This window comes from Anopheles moucheti, chromosome 3 (assembly GCF_943734755.1).
Source record: "Anopheles moucheti chromosome 3, idAnoMoucSN_F20_07, whole genome shotgun sequence".
In the NCBI taxonomy this organism is placed as follows: Eukaryota; Metazoa; Arthropoda; class Insecta; order Diptera; family Culicidae; genus Anopheles; species Anopheles moucheti.
The window spans coordinates 6,051,261-6,067,067 of NC_069141.1; the positions used below are offsets into that span (position 1 = coordinate 6,051,261).

Here is a 15,807-nt window from a genome sequence, read left to right on the forward strand (position 1 = left end):
GTGACATCATTAGCTCGATTGCTAACGTGCAGCAATTAAGCACCGAAAGCACCGGACATCGTGGTTGTGCGTACTTCCTCGCAAGCGAATACGGAACAGCATGAATACTACCTCACCGAAATCGTCACTGGCCAAGCTGGGTCTGCATCCGAAAGCGAAACCATTCCGCGTGATGGTCCTCGGACAGAGTGGCGTCGGAAAGACAGGTAAGCGTCATTGGGAGGAGTTGCGTTAGGAACTTAATTTATGAATGGAGTTTTTTTTCTCTTCCCACTGGGGAAGATGGAATTCACTTGATTTACGATCGGCGGTGGGATCGATTAGACACGATACGGCATCGAAATCAATTGATCCTCGTTTTGTACGATTAAAGATAATTTATGGATAGTGAATACCAATGTAAACAGAGCACTTTACTGGATCGCTTTCTTTTCATTAGCGGAGCGCTTTAAGAGTGAAGGGTGGATTAGTATTGCTCTAAAAATAATACGTCCGGTATGGAAGGTCGAATTCGGTTGCCCTTCGGTGCAACAAATTTGCTGTGTCGGTAGTGATGCTGATGGACGGAAGTCTAGCTTTTGGACTTAGTAATGTTGTATGTGTATAAAAGTTTTTAGCGCTAGCATAATAATCAAATCAGATCTAAAATGATAAAATAATAAATTAAACTACTTCCATCGTATGTGTACAATTGTGTCGCATGATCCCTTTGTTTCCATATGTCTCCATTGCGGCCCATTAAAAAAGCCCCATTAATATTTCCTCTGACGTGCCATATAAATTAAAGTGCATGTCCCCGGCTTGTACTCCCTTTGGAAGCGTTGGACCAAACGGGCGCCAAGGTTTTTTTCTGTGTGACGGTTAATGTGAGTTTTCCACAACGCCACGCTCCCCGGGGACCAGAGAGTGGTGGTCGCATAAAAGTGAAACCACCGCGTGGTTGAATCGAAAGTGAAACCGAAACTGATGGATGACATGTAAAGGCAGTGGTAAATATGCTTTTGCAAAGAAAACTCTCCTCTCCATGCAGCCGGCCAACACACACGGCACACCATCCGCGCTCTAGGAAAGGCTTAACTAAAGCTTAGAGGGGTTTGAAGAGCTCGTTGACAAAAAAAAACACGATACTACGCAACCGGATGGTACGACGCTGCGTAGACGCATCGGATTACTACCAAAAAAAAAAAGGGCGGAACGTCGGATTTGAAAATGGGCAAAAGATTGATGATGGTAGTGTAAAATATAATCCTTAAGCGGGTAAACTAGAGCCCCGCAGAGCAGATCCGGAAATTAGGTCATCTTAAGACGGTCATCTTGTGGCGGTCATCCTTATCTGTCGCAATCACGTTGAGAAACGGAAGGCTTTTTAAAACCGCTCCACAAACGTCCTTTGTCCAATTACCGGTGTGTGTGGTTCGGTGTGCGTTTGTGTGTACGGATCATGTTCGTTGAGGCTTGAAAGTACCTCCGTATCGTCAATGGGAGCCCCAAAGCCTTCTAGGAACACCCCGCCATACTTTCCAAAGTTCATTCGCCTTCAGCCGAAAGCGGAACTGCGACTAAAAAAGGAACGCTTAAAGCTGGCCGATTTCCATGCTCGGGGCCTTTTTGCAGACACTACGTCACAAAATGTGTCAGAAGGCAAACAGGAGTCGCGAACTGGCGATAAAGGGACAATCTTTCCCTTGAAATCGTCCAACAATGTGCACGATGAAAGGAACTCAATTAGGGGCGCTTTAGGTGTACGGCACGGGTAGTTAGGGTACGTCAAGAATCCATGGGTTGCTTGAGGGCCGTCGAAAGGAAGGCGTCGCGATGGCCGCATGTTGGAGGTGTTGTTTGTGTTGGCCGGAAAGTGCGCAGTTCCCGCGATGTCAAAGGACCGCAAAAGGACCGTTTGCTTTCGTTTTGAACCGAGTGGATGGTGTGGAAAAGAGATTGAGTGTGAAAATCAAATAGGTTTTGTCAACAGTAGCGTACAGCATGGTGCACAATGCCACGCTGTTGCATAGCGCGCCAGTTCCTGGAAAACGGAAGGCGACATGTAGCATACCGAATCGATTGAAATTTGAATTTTCTATCAATTGTTTGTGGTGAACAACAATTCCACGAGTTGTTAAACAAGTGGGAACTGCTATGAATTCTAAGAACTGAGAAATTCAAACGCAAGACGCTGGAATGGCTCCTTGGGAGAAGAATTACCATTTTAAGATGTCGAATTATTTCAAACGAAGTAGTTTGGTATTTAAGGAATTTCATCTGTGCATCTCGTTCACATTATGTGGGCCACGCGTAGTAAGCGACTCATAGTAAGGTAGTAACACTGGCCGGGCTTCTTTCTTTATAAATAAACACAAAATCTATTCCCCGTGTACAATTTCCCGTTCTCGTGTAGTAGAAACGATCATAAGCTGATGCAAAACAGATTCAAATTGCCGCTACAAGCGTGCCCTCGACAAGGCTGCACGTGATACAAATTACGCGATTGGATAGGGGGTGATTTTGGATGTTCCGGTACGCATCAACGCGGTGACCCGGTTTTTGCATGCTTTTAGGCGCAACTAAGTAAGCCAGTGTCAACTGACAGGGACTCTCACACTACCTGTCACACTTGAAAGTGACAATCCCTAGGTCGAATGAGATAGGTGTTGACGGTGGCAGTCGCCACCATGTGAGGGATCAATATCTGGCTTGTGGCAGGAAATCCGAAACACCTCACAGTTAACACTGGTGACACATCATCGCCAGAAACGGCTTCCTCCACCGGATGGGTCTACGGGAAGCTGTCAGCGTTTCACGATGCATCTGACGCTCGCCACCTCGCGCATATCGGAAACCTTGATGACACTGATTGAGAAATTAGAGTCAGCTACTAATCATACTGCTGGGGGTGCTCACTTCCTTTCCCAACCTCAGCCAAACCCGAACCCCATGTGCGAGGGGAGTCATCCATTGAAGCGCATCACTCCACTCTCGTCGATACACACCGCGTTCGGTAGTTCGTAAGTCGCCGTTGGTTTGGTTTGAAATTTCATCCATCAATGTCAAGCTAGTAGGCCTAGTAAGGGTTGGCAAGGTTTTTTTTCCGGCGTGTGTTTGTGTGCGTTATTGGTTTCTGTTGCTCGTTTATCGATGTTCCTTATTTTCAATCACATTTGCACTCGTTGACAACTTGACAAGCGGCATCTAACGTGTTTTTTTTTGTGGACGGAGGTTGAACATTTATTTATTTGTATATTGTTAAAGAGCTTGGCAATCTATTTTCATAAAGCCTCTTAACCTAATATAACTCTTTGTACTGATACGAAAAAAAATAACATCGCTACTCTTTACATACCAGCTGCCATTGCGTTTTCGTTTATCAACGAGAGCGGTCTTAAAACCTGCACAATGGTTTCCCTGTTTGCAATGTATGTGGGTGTGATGGGAAGTATTAGAAGCTAGAACAGTAGCGCGGCACACGTTATAACTTCCCATTTTGCCACTGTCAATGGCGTGGGCTCGGGATCCAATTTCACCGGGCAGGTTCTTTCTTCAAACAACCGGGCCGGATGATTATGATAAATGAATCACTGCTGTCATCGTGGGAAGCGTTCAACTATTCCCCAAATCGGAAGCGGACGAGATAACAACACCTTCTGCTTCCAAACGATGCGAGACAATTTATCAATCAGTGGTGGATTATGAAATTGAAGTCTGGTTGAAAAGAGCTACGGCTAGACGTAGTAAGATCAGTATTTAAATTCTAAAACCGAACGGCACAAGCGCACAGTCAGCACGACATGGAATAATTTAAACTTTAATTCAATAACGTAAAATTTTTGTACTATTTTTAAGTTACAGTAATTTAAAATATATATTTATTTGATTATTTTGTCTTAAATAATTTCATGTTTTGATTATTAATACTTGAATTTGATTTAGGATTTGATCAAAACTCCACAAATCTTCAATCAGAAGCTTCATTTAATTTATATGACAAAACTGCTAATATCTTACACCAAGGAATAGTTAATTAAATTTACATTTTTTGCGAGCAATTAGAAGACATATTTAAAAACAAGAACACTTTCTACACTTGTTGGTCAATTGATCAGTACTACCGCTCACTACCTTAAGCTAATTAAAACCATTCAAGCGGCTAATTACAAAACATTCCTGCAGCGATGTTTTTGATTACCATCGGACATCGTCTTCCGGAGAATTCCGGCACGCAGAAACCATGACGTACGTCAACCATCTTCCGTTCTCGCACACCCAGGGGTTGCAGAACGTCCCACCGAAAGACATGTTGCTCTTTAATTTGTGCCGTTTCCACCCGCTAATGGAGCACGGTGCTGTGCGGGTAAGCGACGTGCCAACGATTTCAAACTTTCTAGCCAATAGTTCTCGCCGGTTGGTGACGCCATTCCCAATCGTCATCTGCTTTCTAATTGGTTTCGCTCGACAACTCGGGGGTGGAAATTGTTGGGAAAATGAGAACTGTATCGTTGTTTTTTTTGTGTGTTGGCTTTCCTTTCGTATCTTATCCGATTCTGCTTCGATTAGATTATTAGACAACTTTTCTCAATTACTTTCACATACACGTCTTGGTCGATGGAGGACGTAGAGCGATCATTGCTAGGTTTCAGCGATGAATGAATGTTCATTTGTGTGGGCAAACGTATTCCCGGTTGTCGATACGAGGATTTTTTTTCTTTGTAAGAAAAACATGTTGTTATTGTCACAAAGTTACAGGCAATGTGTTAAGCCAGTATTAATTTCCAGTCGATTTTTTTCACGAATCAATCTCCTACAGCTACCATCACCATTGTTACCATTGATATCGAGATGTGAATTGCAGAGCTTTCACCTCGCAGGACAAACACGTGCAGCTTGATTTATCTGAGCGCTTTGGCCTATGTTCCATACGATTTACATTAATTGTAAACATGCAAAAAGCAGGGAAAAATCAAATCGAAACAATTGAAAAAAAATAGGCAAAATGGCAACATGTGCAGCGGCGTAGAAATCGATTACGAAAATAAATTGAACTCCAGGTGGGACTCCCGGAAGCCACCAGTGCAGATTGATTTTGCTGCCTTCGCACCTGTTTGGATCGTCTGTTCGATGACGCCGCCTGCCACAATGTACCGGGATGCTTTCACGTATTGTTATCGTACTGTCCTTACTGCGATGATGTCCTGCTGTGTTCCGATGTGATGTCTTTGTGGTGTATCTGCGCACCGTTGGATTTAACTTCGCTATCGTTACGGAATGCTTTAAAGTGTAACTGTTCGTCGAAAAAGAAAAAAAAATCTTGAAGAAATTGAAAAAGAAAAGAAATCTTGAAGAAAAAATATACACCTTGCAAATAATAATCTTGCAAAGCAACAGCCTTCAATGGAGATTTGCTTCAGGAAACGATTTATTTAAAGACCATTTAAAGTTAGCAAAGTTTGTGTATTTCAATGTGGGCAAAAATCCGCTCATTAGCTTTTACTGGCGAGTGATTATCCACATTCCTAGAATTGAACATTTCGAGCTAGGGAATTCAAGGACACTGAAGATTAGGCTGGAATGCGTTTTATTTTTTCTTCCCTTGAATAGATGAGCATTGAGCACGGTATTTCATGCGCAAAACTTTGGGTTGAAGCTTTTCCGGAAGCAAAATGAAAATTGGGCACGAAAATCAGCAGCTTGCTAATTTGTGCTGTTATGTGGGTTAACCGTGGGAATAGAAATTGTTTATTTCTGAGGAATTTTATCGAAGTAGTATTCCCCCGACTGTAACTACTTCTTTTCGGTCATACCAAAGCCTTTCCCCCTTTCAGTCAAACAGGAATGTACAGAGCGACTTTTGCTCTTGCTTACGTTAAAACAATTGAAATTCCTTGCGCATTTTTCATGCTCCATAAATGCTTTTATCGCGTGCAGAAATCAAAAACGCTTTACGCATAGACGAATGTTCACCAAACTTCTTCACTTTCCGTTTTCCACCGCTTCGTTGCAGCGATGGTGGTGCGGTTCATAACGAAACGGTTCATCGGCGAGTACGACCCAAACCTGGAAAAGGTGTACACCTTCAACACACTGATCGACAACGAGTTCGTCCTGTTCGAAATACTAGACGCAGCCGGCCAGCCAAACGTAAACAGACTTTCCTTTTGTTCTTGCCGTGTTACTGTTGCTGTCAGAGCTTTATCGTGAAAAGGTTGCGTAGCGTTACATGTGCACTTTATCTGGTTTTTCTTTCCAACTTCCCTGTCGATCCAAAAATAGGAAGCAGATTGCCTGACGCTGGAGGCGAACATACGATGGGCGGAGGCATTCATCCTGATGTACTCGGTAGCGGACAAGTGCAGCTTCGACGAGTGCAATCGACTGAAATTTCTTATCAACTACAACAAACGCCGACGTCGGCTCGGTTCGTACAACAAGGTAAGGTCCGGCTGGACCCCCCCCCCCCCCCCCCCCCGGTCAGGGGTCTCGGTCAGGTGTTTGATGTTTTGCACGGTACACTTGGTGGCAATTTTCAGCTTCAATTAAAAGCTTTGCTTTCATCTATGAGTGTTTCCTTTTTTTCTGTTTCTCTTTTTTTGTGAACTTTGAATCCCTTTCATTTTGTATTTTGGGAGCATTTTTTGAATTCCTTTGCCATTCACAAAGAAAAAAACGTCTGAAGGTGGACGATTGACTTTGCATTTGTTTTTCGTGGAAATTCCACCCCGAAGCGGTTCTTCCATCCGCTGTTTCGTTGGGTCTTTTTATCGAAGGACCCGCACGCGCGCTCGTGAAATGTTTAGTTTATTTGATTTTGATTGGCAATTTTACTTCTCCGCTTCGAAGGTGGAAATGCCTACCCGGGAAGGGCACGATAGGTTATAAACAGAACCACCGTAAGCTCAAAATCAAAGGTTAAAAGTGAAAATAGCAGTTTGAGACTTTCAAACAGATGAATGCACAAAAAAACAGAGAAGCAAAACCTTTGACTTTCTCTTGTCTCGTGTCCAGTGGCAATAGCAACCACAGCTAAAATGGACATTTCTTGAGGTAGTTCGTCTATCGTTCGGGACGGATGGCGGGCATGCTTCAGCCAGGCATCCATTTTGTTTCAATCATTGTTTTCATGCTTCTACGAAACGGTGGATAGCATTCCGGCAGTCAATTAAACCGTATGGTGATGTGTTGTTTTGCTTTGCGTACGGAATGCTCCTGATGTCCGGGATAGTCCTCAGGACACTGACATCGTTGCTTTGTTGCTCAGAGTGCATTACGATTGGACTCCTGCATTACCTATCCCGTAATTTGTTATTGTAGGAATTCTGAGGACAGCAGAGTTATTTGATTAACAGACGTTAAACCGATACCATTCCGTCTTTGGTCTACAGTACGGATGTTTTCCATTTATTGGGAGAATTAGACATTGTTCCTGGAACACGTATCTGGCCAACAAACCTATTATAGAATACCAACTAGCCTGCATTGTTATGCTTGAGAAGTAATTTGTTTTGAATTGTAGTTCTTATTTCTTCTGATTGGTTCAGAGAAATTGAACAATAGAAAAGGAAATTTATTTATGAACGTGAATCTCTGGAATACGTTTAGAGCTCTAAGAAATATTTAAAAAGAAACTTTTAGAAACTTAGAACTTAGAAAGAAAGAAATTTAGAATCTTGATATCATTTCTTTACCTCAGAATAGTTAGTTGAGGTTTATTTGAGGGTTATCGCTTCTAAATTTCTGGACTGTTTATTGTTGAACCGCGAGACAGACTATCCAGGATTTTTCTATTTTTGCTTGCATTGTGGATTTTAATAACCCAACTTATAATTTGTATTTATCTTCTTTTTTGGATTTCACAGGACCCCCTGCTGGACGTTCCCGTCATACTGGTCGGCAATAAGATCGACCAGACGGGTGACCGCATGGTAAGCACCGAGGACGGTCAACGGCGAGCGAAGGAGATCTCGTGCGCTTGCTTCCACGAGGTGTCGGTACGCGAAAGCATCGAGCAGGTGAATGGCGTGTTCCGGGATGCGTGTCGGTTCTGGCGCGTGCTATCACGCTACCCAAAGCTGAAGCGCTCCACCAGCGACGTGCACGATCTGCACTCGGAGGTCGAACTCATCCTCAGCCCCGACAGTGTGCATCCGTTCTGTAACTGTGATCTCAGCCACGAGAAGCGCCAATCCATCGTCATACTCGGTAGGTGTGTTGCCGGTAGGCAAAGGTTACGAAGGTTATTTCACCCCGGGGAGCCATTTTTCGGCGAAATAGTAGGAAGCTTACGAATTGGTTGTAGCACACAACGGTGTAAGATGTACACGAGCCTTGGCTGCGGTTGGCAATGGCAATGAGTGGTTTGCCTGCGGAAGATGGTGTGCACTTGAAGTGCACTTTCGCGTGCCGTGATGTGACCCACTTTTCGACGCGAGGGCGGATCAGGAATTATGCTCACCTCATCTGCAGCCTGTGAGCTGCGGTGCGTATGTGTGTTGGTAGGAGGAACTGGAGGGTGGGCCGAGTTCTTGGAGGATTGTTGATATTAATTTGTGGCAAGGTTTTTGTTTTAACCGCCAGTCTGTGGTGGCACAATTTAAGTAGCTTGATATTGGGGCCACAAAGGGATGCCCGGAGGATGAGACGTTGTGTTTGACGGAAGAAGGTCGCTGGGACGCTCCTTAAATTTAGACAACCGACAGTAAGCTGATGTGAAAACGCGGAAGAATTTATTCATGCTGCTAAACGTAGACGTAGATTGTTTTGTCCCATCAAATTAGCGACGCAGTTCTCAGGAGGGAAACCAGCGTTTATCGTTTTTTTCGTAAAGTTCCATTGAGGTACAAAAAATACTTTTAAAACCTACTCGTGTGTGTATCTTCCTAGGCTTCTGATATGATTCAAACGTAAGCCGATTTATGGCACAAAAAGAAATCAATTTTGGTCCCATTTGTTTGCTGCTGACAGCCCCACAAGTGATTCAAATTTTGTGCGATTGATTTTTCTCTGGCCCTGTGACGCAGCAGCTCCTGCGGTGTATAGTGACTTTTGATATTTAGGTTCATAAAAGCGACAAAGCAACCCAATATCATGTGTGTTTCCATTTCTTACAGGTCGACATCCGTGGACGGAAGAGGAACCGGACGAAACGGACGAGTCCGAATCGAGCTGCTGTTCGTCGCAGAAGTCTGACATCGATGAACCATTCCGAGGGCGAGCATCTACGGACGGGACGCTGCTGTCCAGGCCTCGCCGATGGAGATTCGCACCGCCCGGATCGCTGATGCCCCATGTAGGACGGGTCGAACGTCGCATGAGCATCTCGATGCGAGGCAGTAACGCCAGTTACTAGAACCATATGGAACTACCATCGAAAACCCCGGCCCTGGAAGGCGGAATGGGTGGGTCGTCTAGCCATATACCACATGCCAACACACTGCAGATATGCTTTACCGAACTGCGATGGAAGAAAAGTGGACACACGGACATACAGACTCTGGTGGTGAACAACATTGTGATTCCGTTTATTTTTGTATAACCGTTATTGAAACCGTGTACACCACACTGAACTGAAATGCCTTCGCGCAGCGTCACCAAAGACATATATTTAAGGTACGGTGGATGCTTTGCGTGAAGCTGAAGAGAAAAATGGTGTAATAGTAATAATCGTAGCTAATGGACTTATTTTACAAACGCCTAAAAATCACTTCACTCGAACGTTATAAGAGACAAACTCAACGAACTGTACCGAATGTATCGAATGTTAATAAAAAAGGTATCGTTTCCACAGCACGGAAACAGTGACATACAATAAGGGTGTGAAGGCTAACTATGAACGGTCCATATCCGAAATAACGAATGGAACAGATTCATTTTCCATTGTACGCCTCACACTTTGACAATTTGAGAAATTTTGAACCAATACCGGATAGTTTTCCTATTCTCCGCATAGCTCGAGCTCTTCTGCACGTAGTGCCAGCTTGCGGATGTTCTGTAGACAACCGGCAGATGCCTCCTGTAGCTCGCGATCCTTGGAACCGACCGTCTCCAACAGGAACGGAACGACGCCACTCTGCAATAACAGGAATTACAATAATAGCTTGCCCTAAATACCATTCAAGAGCGTGGCCATCAAGGGTTCTGCTCACCTGGTGCATTGTGATACAATTCTGAGGATCCTCGGACAACTTCTGCAGAGCCATGGCAGTTGTTCGGTGTACGCGTGGATTGTTGCTAACCATATATCCAACAATGGGAGTGACCGTCTTCAAACGTCCAAGTTCCTGCGTATTGGTGGAGTACGGTGCACAACTCGCAATGGCGGCAGCAAGATGTTCCCGCAGCAGATCATCCGTGGTGTACACAAGATCGGCCAGCATTCTTATCACTTTGTGGTCGGACAGCACCGAAAGATTTTCACGATCACGCGCAATCGTCGCTATTGCCGCACACACCGCCGATAGGACGAAGTTATCGCGAGATTTCAGCAAACCCACTACAAGCTCCAGGGCCCCAACGAAGCTACGCACCAGCTCACCAGAGTCCTGCAATGGAGAAACAACGAGCGGGAAGAGTATTCTGAGGAACCATGGAACCAGCTTGCTGGATTGATCGATTGCGATCGGCTCACCTTCGCGTTCTCGATGCAAGGACAAAGTGCCCACGCGGCGTATGCCTGTACCTTCGGGTTGGAGTTCTTCAACAGTGACCAAATCAGACGAATTGCATCTAGATCCTCCATCAGCGTCATACTCTCCGGATCCGAGGCACACTCCTTGAGGGTGCGGGCAATGTTCTCCAGCAGTGGGGCATGCGTCATGTTGAGCAGATTCACCAGCAGAGGAATACCTCCGCACTGTCGCAAGATCTCCCGGTTGTTCTGGTACTTGACACACTCCGATATGGCACCAACCACGTTCGTCAGTACATCCTCGTTCTCATCGTTCAACAGCTGCACCAACACCTGGACCGCCTTCAGCTGGTCGAGCTTCTTCACGTTGGCCTCACTAGCGGCACACTTCCAGATGGCACCGGTCGCTGCGGCCAGTAGCTGCTTGTTGTCGCGTACCGTCTTGTCCCGAGCGATCCCTACCAATGGTTCGAGTCCGCCCGACTCGCGCACCATATCGCTCGCCGTCTTTGCTCCGGAGAAACGGCAACCGGAAACGGTGCATTGAGAGAACGGCCCATTTGGTTCGCATTAGCACATACCCACCAGATCCCAGTTCTTACCTTGTCGCTGGCACACTTGAAGATGGCCGAGCTGCATTGACGCTTCAGGTCGAGGTTGTCGGACGTCAGGTGGGAGACGATGTCGAAGATCATCCCTTCGGTCGTGATCGCCAGCTGGTAGTTGGCCTGTGAGGCGCACTGCTGTATGGTACCCATAGTCGGAACGACAACGTCGATGTGAACGCTTTTAAGAAGCCGTCCCATCAGTGGCACGATGCCACTTTTGCACATCAGTTCCTTGTTGTGGCGCGACTCAGACAGCGACCAGAGCGCACGTGCTCCGGCCCGAGCCATATCGAGCATTTCTCGCTCGTCCTCCGACAGTTGGTCCCGTTGCGAGCGAAGACAGCTGCAAGCAAATTGATCGTGTGTTTAGTGAGAGTTTGGAGGTGTTTGCCACACCCGTACACATACTTCATATTGACGTCGAGCAGATCCACTAGCCGCGGTATGCCATTGCACTTGCGGACCAGCTTCCGGGCTAGGCGCACCTTCGCAACGTTCCCTATCGTCTCTGCCGCCATAATCTTGAGATCGCGCCCGGGTTCCGACAGTATCTGCACCAGCAGCGGAATACCTCCAAGGTCAACAATGGCACGACGAATATCCAGGTTGGACGAGATCTCGGACAGGACGGACAACGCTCCCAGTCTGCACTTCATGTCATTGCTTTCGAGCAGATTGACGAGCACCTCCAGCCCGCCGCAGTCCTGGATGGCACGCTGGTTCATCTGCGTCGTCAGGTCATGGTCCTTCAGACAGCAGAGCGCCACAATCGTGGCCGTCTGGTTGCCGGCCTTCATGTACTTCACCAGCTTTTGGATGTGCCAGTACTCGGACGGGACGTCGTTCGACAGCTTCGAATCCTTCCACCGTTCCTCCTCGTCCGATGAGGACACCTGATCCGACGAGTCCGACTCATAGCTCTCCTGGGCCTTGTCCGGTGGTTTCTCCTTTGCCGCAGTCGCACCCCCGTTCTGCGGTGCGGTTGGACCACCCACATTCATCCCATTGCCGCCGTTCGTACCATTCGTCGCGCCATTGCGGGCTTTCGCTTTGCCAACGCGGATTGCCTTCCCACCACCACCACGGCCGACATTGCGACGGTGTGCTGTGACGTTCATGATCGGTGCCGTATAGGTGATGCTGCTGCGCGTTCTGTTACTGTTGTCTCACTGGAAATAAATCACCACACACGGGAATTGAATTAGTGCAGCCCTGACCGGCGGTCACTTACGTCAGGATGTGCTGGAATTTGTACACCGAATGCCGTAAGATGGGCTCGAAACGTAGTTTTACGATGAAATGAGCAAAATTTTATTGATCAAACAATCCGCTGTCTGTTCTCGACCTGAATAGCGGTACCGTTGCTAAGCAGCTAGACGGTGAACTTTGTTGTTGAGGGTATTGTATAGATTGGATGGGAATGGGACTACCACCAGTTGCAGGTGTTGTTATTTGACATTCCTCCCGATGTCGGTTGTTTAAGGGGGGAAATTATGCATCTAGCGTGTTTTTGATTTGTCGCACGTGGTGGAATGCATGAGGACGTGAACATTGCGCATGACACGCGTCCAATGTTGTTGATGGAAATGAAAGCTTACATATGACGAGTATGTTTAAGAATCAACAGGTCTTTTCGCTAGTGTATACAATGTACAAGTTGTTAGTACCTAATTGGGGTACGGATTAGGTTGTACAGCGTATATTAGACTGGAAAGCCTCATATAAAGAGTAAAGTTACTCTATTAATTGTTTTGATTGATTTTTTAATTGTTACTTTTTTTATCTTTCTGACACGAAAGCTTTATGTTATATTAAATTTTAAAAACAGTTTAGTTGTCTTTTATCTTTTTACAAACATTTAGTTCCCATAGTTTCAAATCATCCCTTAACTGTAAGCTCTATGAGATGGAGCTTTAAAGCTTTAGCTTTTATATGCGCCTAAATTGTATGCAATTGGTTGTCGTGACTGTTGCGTACCAGAAAGTATGCAATCCGCTAAACACGTTCGAAAATTTTGCACGTGGCATTCGATGTTTTCTTTTGAATAATAAAATAAATTAAACGTTATTAACGAAAACTCTATTTCACCAACAAGTTAATTAGCAATAAGACCTGGTCATTCCTGAGAATAAGAAAACCTATTATATATATTTTTTGTATAATTGTTGAACATTGGGAATCGCATGGGAATCGAAATAGAACTCAAGTTTTAAATGTTCTTTTCCTTTTATTTACTTAATTTTATGTATACTTGTGGTATTCATACCAAACAAACACAAAGATTCTAAGCCAATAAAGAAAATTACATGTTTTATTTATTTATTCATATAATTAATTCGATTAGGACGGCCGAGAGCCGTATGATCGACACCATCAGATAAAAATACGTTACAGACTGTACTATGTAACGTCCAAAATGGATTAATTTCCCAGTCTCAAAAGTTCTGCCTCAATAATCGGCTTACTAGCCTGTGTTATAGATAAGCATGGTTTGAATTCGTGAAGTAAGATTTACACAAAAAATGATAAAAATTGATACGATTTTTGTAAAGAAATGACATCAAACATCTATAGCTTTCAAAGATGACTCATAACAAATGGACAGAACAACATTTTAACCTCTTTATTTTAGTATTCCTTAAGCGTTTACGCATACGCTTATTAAAACACGAATCCCAACCATAATGTTTGCAAATCACGTTCCCATCCACTCGAACCCAGTTTGTATGATCCATTGCATGCAGTGTGGCTGTTTTTATTTATTTTTGGAAATCCCAACCGCGAATCATCCCGTTCGTGACCACAATGGTCAACGGTTAATAGGACTAGCAGTGATAGCAGCAGTAGCTAAGCTGCCGGATTCCGTCCGACGATGACGATAGATCCTGATGTCATCTGCCCGTATGCATGTAGATCGGTTCGACGGTAAGATAAGTACAATCTAACCAAACCATCGACACGAACGCTGGTGTACAATGGGAATGGAGTTCGTGATTCCGGGCTTCTAGAAGCGAGAAATCGGGAGTAATTGTACACCGGTGAAAGATGTTATCGGATTTCCCGGGGTCACGGTGCAGAAGAAGCGCTGCAAACGGGGCAAAGATCCTCGAACTGGGAGGGTGGATCGAGCTCTGAAGCTGGCGGAACCGTGCTGGATGGTGGTTAAACGTTACAGCACCATCTGCATTGGATTCTAATTGCAGGCGAGAGATCAAAGCGTTCTAACGAGCACGCACGCACTGTAATAAAACACATCCAGTTGGAGAGTTCTCTCGGTTGGAAGTAAGCCACCGTACGTCCGCTGGAGCTAGTCCGCTCCACTGGCCGCAGAAGTCTCGCTTCATTAGCTTAATTGGTAACGCTCAAACAGAAGCTTACGCACAACCCCGGCAATCTAACCGGGGCCCGGCCGTACGGGGAAACCATACGTGACATTAACACCTTTCGCACCGGTCAAGGAACCGCCCGAAACCCCCGTGCAGTTTGCAGTGGTTTGAAAAACAAAACTCCCGCTTTTCCCAAACCCGAACGTTACCACCGGTACGGAAACCTGTTTTGATCGTGTCTTTTCTCTTCGTCCAAACGTTCGTTCGTTTCCTTCGTTGGCCGTGGTTTTGGGGTGCAAACGGACGGGCGGACAAACATCAGGCAGCTAGTCAGAAGCTGCAGAAGAAGGCACACACAGCATCAGCAACAGCAACCGCAGCCGGACCAACATCTCGAACCGTTTAATTCGAAACGCTTCGGCTCGATCCCGTCTCTCACTATCGTACTTGGGAGTCACGTCTTCGTCCAGCGGATAGGAATCGAAAAAGAAGTGAAAAAGACACATGCAAAGGTGTGCTCCAAGCGTCGACATTGTCCCGTGCTGGGTTCGGTTACTCCACATCGAGACCCTCGACCGCACACAGGGCTCAGGTTAGGGCTGGGAGGGTTTATGTTAGGTGCCTGCTACCCAGCTCGTTTTCTTCCCATCGGTTGCTCCATTTCGTTTTGTTCGTTTCTGTTGGACACAACGTTTCCATGCAGTGTTCGTAAAGAATTTGAAGAAAGCTTTGGATATTGTAAAATAATCTTGAACTCGCCATAAAATTGATAGTATATATTGCACTTGTAGAACGAAGATTACTACTAGACGTCAAGTAATGGAGTATTTTTGATATTTTTCGACCAGTTTTGACTATCATCATAGCCCACTGTACGTTGGAGCGGTCTGGAACTTGTTCCGTTTTGCCTCAACACTTTGGCCACTACAGCGTGAGGAGTCTTTGGGACACGCTAAGTTCACGTTTATCGTTTTTTTTCTGCTCCGTGTGTGTTGCTGCTCCGCTTACCTCTTATCTCGTATTCTCCTGTCTCGCCTCCCAAGGAACGTCTGTACGAATTTCTACCGTAATAACGTATTTTTAGTTCCTATCGTTTCTCTTCCACCTTCTTCTAGGTTTCGGTCCCGGACGAGCAGAACATTTAACTTAAACCCAACCCCGAGAAGCTCCAAACGGATTTACAATGGAGAGCACCCCCTGTAGGGCATAATGGTCGTATTACGTCGTAGTCTTTCTCCGTCGTAGTCTCACGGGGATGTTA

The 15,807-nt window shown here is 45.5% G+C and overlaps 2 protein-coding genes across 2 annotated transcripts; one reads left to right on the forward strand and one right to left on the reverse strand.

The window, feature by feature from the left end:
- Positions 1-100: 100 nt before the first annotated feature.
- LOC128304439 (ras-related and estrogen-regulated growth inhibitor) lies at positions 101-9,419 on the forward strand. The gene is made up of 5 exons (XM_053041626.1): positions 101-206; positions 5,993-6,129; positions 6,262-6,420; positions 7,845-8,202; positions 9,117-9,419. The coding sequence occupies exons 1-5, from the start codon at positions 101-103 to the stop codon at positions 9,332-9,334; spliced, it is 978 nt and encodes a 325-aa protein (XP_052897586.1). The 3' UTR covers positions 9,335-9,419.
- A 77-nt stretch (positions 9,420-9,496) lies between these two features.
- Positions 9,497-12,348, reverse strand: LOC128302453 (armadillo repeat-containing protein gudu). The gene is made up of 5 exons (XM_053039279.1): positions 11,629-12,348; positions 11,215-11,563; positions 10,613-11,119; positions 10,131-10,526; positions 9,497-10,054 (listed from the first exon to the last, which is right to left on the reverse strand). The coding sequence occupies exons 1-5, from the start codon at positions 12,336-12,338 to the stop codon at positions 9,920-9,922; spliced, it is 2,097 nt and encodes a 698-aa protein (XP_052895239.1). The 5' UTR covers positions 12,339-12,348; the 3' UTR covers positions 9,497-9,919.
- Positions 12,349-15,807: the final 3,459 nt, after the last annotated feature.

Bases quoted from the DNA above. Each gene is read 5' to 3' on its own strand.
- LOC128304439 (XM_053041626.1), top strand. From the start codon at position 101: ATGAATACTACCTCACCGAAATCGTCACTGGCCAAGCTGGGTCTGCAT. The intron at 207-5,992 runs GTAAGCGTCATT...GCTTCGTTGCAG, and splicing joins GAGTGGCGTCGGAAAGACAG to CGATGGTGGTGCGGTTCATA. The intron at 8,203-9,116 runs GTAGGCAAAGGT...CGTGGACGGAAG, and splicing joins ACTCGGTAGGTGTGTTGCCG to AGGAACCGGACGAAACGGAC.
- LOC128302453 (XM_053039279.1), bottom strand. From the start codon at position 12,338: ATGAACGTCACAGCACACCGTCGCAATGTCGGCCGTGGTGGTGGTGGG. The intron at 11,564-11,628 runs GTATGTGTACGG...ATTTGCTTGCAG, and splicing joins CTGCTCGACGTCAATATGAA to CTGTCTTCGCTCGCAACGGG. The intron at 10,055-10,130 runs GTGAGCAGAACC...CTGTTATTGCAG, and splicing joins ATTGTATCACAATGCACCAG to AGTGGCGTCGTTCCGTTCCT.